The following is a 6,436-nucleotide window of genomic DNA, read 5'->3' as shown; positions in this document are numbered from 1 at the left end:
TGAAGGGTGTAACGAACATATGCTGTCTCCACATTGGATCAAGAACAGGGTCAGAAGGATCAAAAACTGCTAATTCATACAGGGCCATAGAACCGGCCCAACCAGCAACCAAAGCTGTATGCATTATATGAAAAGAAAGCAAGCGTCCGGGATCATTCAATACAACGGTATGAACACGATACGAAGGCAAACCCATGAAAATACCCCTTGATGAAAGAAAAAAGACACTACATTTATTGCATTGGAAATATACTGTGGCTATGTTATGGACCCCCTCTTTAGTGGATTATTTCAACGCAAGGGTTCAGCTCTCCCAAAATTTGAAGCATTTAGGAGACAAATTTTTGCATGCCCTAAAATTAATGTCACAAAACAACATTGAGGGTACCTATCAAAAAAAGTATGTCGTATAAGCATGTCATTTTGTAAGTTTTCATGAGGAATGACACACGTTTCCCATCCTTTAATAACTAGCGGGGGGGGGGGGGGGGGGGGGGGGTTGAAAACCCGAAAATATTAAAAAACCTCGGCGCCTTGTTCTCTAATCACCTCCCATTCGTCATTTTGATGTCTATGATGCGTCTCCTCCTTCTTCTGTACAAACATCATCCGAAGAAAACCCAATGACATTTCGCGGTTGTGCATATCCCTTTCTTCTTTTTGCAGCTCTACAAAATGTTTAGGTTTATAGGGTTCATTAAATCTCGTCCTTTACACACATCATTTCTTATTCTCTCTTTCTTATTCATTAACACTCGTTCTCTCATGACTCCTGTGACTTGGCCGCCTAAAATCTTTCCTCCATTGTGCAGCTGTCTTTGCCGGAGTACAGGTCGTTACTGGAGACTAGAGTGAACATTGATGTCGCCTAAGCCTCAGCGAGCCTCCAATGTACCGGATCTCTCTCTCTCTCTCTCTCTCTCTCTCTCTAACTTGGTAATAACTTATTCGTTTTATAAGTATATTATTTTTTTAAACTTTTTAGGTTTGAAATATTGATTATGATTGGAAATTGTTTTCATTTGTTACAAAATCCAATTGTTACTTTGTAATTAGATTGACGATTTTTTTTGATGATTTAGTGTTAGCATTCTTAATTTTCCTTTTGGTTTGTGCTTTCTAATACGAAAAAGATTATAGATAGTTTATTTTCATGGAATGTTTGCTTTTGCTTACTAAATTTTCTGTAGGGGAGTTTGTAAATGTATGGGATTACTATGCATTTAGCAAATCGATTCTCCATTTTATTACCATCCTGAAATAGAAGATAAAACTATGTAGGTTGTTATACATGTTATTTGTATTAATAAAAGTTGTGATAACTTAGAAGATGAATCCATGAAAGCTAAAATGGTGACTTTTATGTAACCCATTAAAGAAATAAGAAACCTTTTTTTTAATAATCTTGTTTTATTTAATTTGCAACCATTTGGACTCTTGGTAAATTAAATGAAAGTGGAAAAGAATCTTTGAGCAATGAAGGAGAAACACACGTGACTGTCATTGATGGAATCTCTAGTCGAATCAAACATTTATTCATTTAGTATTATATCACTTGCTATTAATTTTTGAGTATTGTTTTTTTATAGAGAGGAGGCAACTGGGGTAACTGGATCTCTTGCAATAGGTGTAGCATACTTTGGTGTCATCGAATCGACCAAAAAATGGATTGAAGAAACACATGTGAATCTTAGAGGTCCCTAGGCTAATATGGAAAGATAAAGGACCAAAGGGACTATATAAAGGATCGGTTGGGTCTCATGTTTCAATTGTTGCGTTTGAGGTAGGTGAATTGGTCTGAATACAAGTCTTAATCGGAGATGGTGTATTGTTAGGGGAATTGATAAGATATGATGAAATAGTTTTTGTATTACATTTATTTAAACATGGGAATGATTATTATTATTTGACATACTATATCTTTTTAAATGGATTGTCTTTTTTTTTTTTTTTAATGATATGCTATTTTATATTTTGAGACAATAATTGTCATCTAATTTGGAAATTATTAAATCCATTTAAAAAAATATTTTTTTAAAACCTTTAAAATTGTCTTTCTTTATGACACGAGCTTTAATGATACGCACTGTGTGTCGTAAATGCACGTCGTAAGGTTACGACACATAAATGCGTGCGATCTTCCTTTATGATAGGCCCTTCATTGACACGCATTTGCGTGTCATATGTATCCTTCTATGACACGCAATTCTTGTCATTAAAGGATATTTTTCTATTAGTGTATTTATCTAAAAATTAAGGTCCAGAATTTTAACTTTGTTACAGAAGATGCAAGCACAAATGAAAACTTAATAAAAATACAATAATTGCATATTAGGCTCAAATAGACTGCAACATATAAGTTTTAACACCAAAATGGGTAAAAATGTGCTAAATCAGGAAGATTTCAGATATATTTGTCGATGATTTGTATTAAATCCTTAATGAACTGGAAGCCAACGTTGAATAGCTAATAATGCTGGTATGTATTTATACATTTGAGACATGCATAACTATTAGATGTCGGTTTGAAACTAAATATCATGTTGTTTTGAGACTAATCTAATGTTTTGTTACTATAGTTTCAATCTCTCGTGTAAATATGTGTTATGTTCATTGGTAGATACATGTTCATCCCATTCATGATACCATTTTTTTCTTGGTTTTTTTCAATAAATCCGTTAAATTTAAGAAAAAAACTATAACAAATATAAATATTCAGTTATCACCATTAAATGGTAATTTCTTATGTAGCCTCTTTAAAGAGGTTCCTCGTCCTCAAACGACATCTTCAATTTCACACCTATAGTAAATTGCAGTCACAACATCAATCCTATGATGAATTTACTTTCCCTTCCAAATTTCAAGAAATCAGTCAAGATCCCAACCTTTTCTTTTTATGATAACTTTTAATTAACATTAAGAATGTGATTGCTAAAAATATAATTGTACATAATATAATAATGGATAAAGTATAACGAATTAAGAATAAATAATCTTGAAAAACAAATTGTAGGTTTCCTTCCTATATTTCTTTATTTAATACAAGTAGAGTTGCATTTGATCCATTTCTTATAAATCTCTTATTCGTACAAGTGATGCTTTCATTTAAAGGGAAAACCGAGGAAGGAGAGGGAACTCACAATTTTAGATTAATTGATTGAATTTAGTAATGAAACTTAATGAAAAGAAGATCTTTGGGGGAATTTGCATCCGGTTTTATCATCATTAAGTGTTACCACCGAAATAGGTAAAAAAGTTGGTAATGTAGTGAGATTTCATATGTGTTTGTCGATGAGATTGTTACTTGAGGAGTCTGGTGTTCCTTTCCATTTCATGGTCGCTATAGAGACAAAGCATGGACTCCTGTTGCGGAGTGGCTTCAAGGAAAGACTTCATAATAACTTTAGGTGTAAGTTGTACTAAAAAGATAAACAAGTACTATTTGTGTTAAAACTATAGTCTAGAATTTAACTTTGTTATAGAACATACGAGCAAATATGAAAACTAAAACGGAATACAATAATTGCATATTGGGCTCAAATAGACATCAACATATAAGTGTTAACACCTAAACAGGTACAAATTTGCTATATTAGCGGGATTTTATATATCTTTGTTTATGATCTTTACTAAATCGTTGATCAATTAGAAGTCTATCATTATTGGTTCCCTTCACAAATGGATATATAGGTATATATTTATATATATGAGACATATGTAACTACTATATTTTGGTTTGACACTAAATATCATGTTGTTTTCAGACTAATGTAATGTTTTGTTACGATAATTTCAATCCTCGTGTAGATATCCATTATGTTCGCATGGTAGATAAATGTTCATCCCATTGATGATACCATTTTTTTCTTGATTTCTTTCAATGAATCCGTTAAATTAAGAAAAAAAAAATCTATAACATATATAAATATTCAATTATCAACATTACAAGGTTATGACTAAGACAAATTGTTTTAACTGCTATTATTCCCTATAAACATGCATTTTAGATTGCAACACATTTGAGAAATCAAAAAAACAAATAATGGTAAATTTCTTAGTTACCCTCTTTAAGGAGTGTCCTCGTCCTCAAACGTCATCTTCGGTTTCACACCTACAGTAAATTATAACATCTATGTACTTGTTCAAGCCTATCACAAATTTACTTTCCCTATTAAATTTCAAGAACTCAATCAAGATCCCAACCACTCCGAAGAAATCAATATATGCCGACTTTTAATCAACTTTAAGAATGTGATAGTTAAGAAATATAATTGTACATGATATAATAATAATGTTCTGAATGAACCAAAAATAAATAATCTCAAACAACATATTGTAGCTATCCTTCCCATATTTTTCTATTCAATGTACATAGAGTTGAGTTTGATCCATTTCATATAAATCTCCATTCCGTACAAGTGATGTTTTCATTTAAAGGGGAAGCCGAGGAGGGAGAGGGAAACCAATCTTTTGGATAAATTGGACGAATTTGGTAATAAAACTAAATGAAAAGGAAGATGTTAGGGGAATTTGCATACAGTTGTATCATCAATAAGTTTTAACACCGAAATGGGCAAAACGTTGATAATTTAGCGAGATTTCATATATATTTGTCGACGATATGTATTAAATCGTTAATCAGTTGGTGATCCGCCGGTGCTGATGGTTCCCTTTACCGACAGATATATAATTAGTTTTAGTTTTAATTAGTTTTAAGGATTTTATTTTCCCTTATTAACAATTAAAACAAATTTATATTAGGTATGATGTCAACCACCGGTCCAAATATGACAAATTTGCTACTTTTGATTTGCCAGACGTATAGAAAAAAAAACCCACCGCTCCTGCCCTTGTCCAGAAGAATAATGTTAGTTGGCACGCGTCAATAGATATTGGTGCATCCATTAGCCATCATGACATCCTTCAGTAACAAGGATGGTTCCTATTGAAAACTGTCAACGCAGCCACACCTCTCTATATAAACGATATCAGTACTACTTCTCACAAACATAACATCTCTCTCTCTCTCTCTCTCTCTCTCTCTCTCTCTCTCTCTCTCTCTCCATACAAACAATAATGGCAAAGTCGAACTCTAATCTTTGTGCAGTTGTTCTTTTAATATCAATTCTAATAGTAGCAGTATCAGCAGGGAGTTTTTACGATGAGATGGACATCACTTTTGGGGGTGAACGTGCTAAAATTCTGAATGGAGGTCAGGATCTTTCACTTTCACTCGACCAATACTCTGGATCGGGTTTCCAGTCGAAGCACGAGTACCTGTTTGGAAGGTTCGACATGCAACTCAAACTAGTACCAGGCAATTCTGCTGGCACCGTCACCACATTCTACGTGAGTACCATCGATCGGTTCCAATCTTGAATTTCATATCTGAATTATATATATATTGTGATCACTCATTTGTATTAATCTTTTAAAGGCTGATAATAACCATGTCTTTGTATTAAATCACATTAGTTGTCATCACAAGGTGCGGGTCACGATGAGATCGACTTCGAGTTCTTGGGCAACTCCACGGGAAACCCTTACACAATTCACACCAATGTGTATTCACAAGGGAAAGGAAACAAAGAACAGCAGTTCCACCTTTGGTTTGACCCTACCGCAGCCTTCCACACCTATACCATCGTATGGAACAGTCTAAGAATTATGTAAGTCACGCATCCAACATAAACATTAATTGGTTCTCTTCCTTTCTCATGTTTTTCTGCTGTTCCTATATAAAGCTCTTTGTCTCTTCAGTTTCTTGATAGATAACATACCAGTAAGGGTGTTCAATAACAATGATGCTGCTGGAGTCCCATTTCCCAAGAGCCAACCCATGAGGGTTTATGCCAGCCTGTGGAACGCGGATGACTGGGCAACCCAAGGTGGGCGTGTGAAGACTGACTGGACTAATGCGCCTTTCACCGCGTTATACAGGAAATTCAATGCCAATGCCAAAAAAGTTGGTCCCAATTCAGTATCTACAAGCTCAATAAATGATGACCAGTCATGGAGTACCCAAGGACTTGATGCAGCTGGCCGAAATAGGATCCGATGGGTGCAAACCAAGCACATGATCTACAACTACTGCAACGACCGCAAACGGTTTCCCAATGGTATTTCAGTGGAATGCAAGACCTCTAGATTCCTTTAAGCCTGCTTACTAACTTGATATCCATATTTTTTATTCTTTATTGATCGATTTCTGATCTTCATGATTATTTATTCTTTGATTCATTGTAAACATTCAAATTGAAAATACAAATAAATACACAATTATAAGATTCCATTTACACTTTAAAAACGCATTGTCTAACAGCACATTACAATAATTGAAATATCTTTTTCGTTCATATCTAATTATATAGTTTAGTTGGTCAAAATCGAAAGTCATTAGTAAAAACATTATAATTTCTAAAATCCTTTTTTTTTC

The 6,436-nt window shown here is 33.8% G+C and overlaps 1 protein-coding gene across 1 annotated transcript; it reads left to right on the top strand.

Moving 5' to 3' along the window:
* The first annotated feature begins 5,070 nt into the window (after positions 1–5,070).
* LOC128127449 (xyloglucan endotransglucosylase protein 1-like) lies at positions 5,071–6,157 on the top strand. The gene is made up of 3 exons (XM_052765920.1): positions 5,071–5,349; positions 5,476–5,669; positions 5,761–6,157. Exons 1-3 carry the CDS (start codon positions 5,077–5,079, stop codon positions 6,155–6,157), a joined length of 864 nt encoding a protein of 287 aa, XP_052621880.1. The 5' UTR covers positions 5,071–5,076.
* The last annotated feature ends 279 nt before the right edge of the window (positions 6,158–6,436 follow it).

The sequence above is a fragment of the Lactuca sativa genome, chromosome 7 (assembly GCF_002870075.4).
Source record: "Lactuca sativa cultivar Salinas chromosome 7, Lsat_Salinas_v11, whole genome shotgun sequence".
Taxonomy (NCBI): Eukaryota; Viridiplantae; Streptophyta; class Magnoliopsida; order Asterales; family Asteraceae; genus Lactuca; species Lactuca sativa.
The sequence above is the reverse complement of the archived record's forward strand: the minus strand, read 5'-3'. Positions and strand labels throughout refer to the sequence as shown.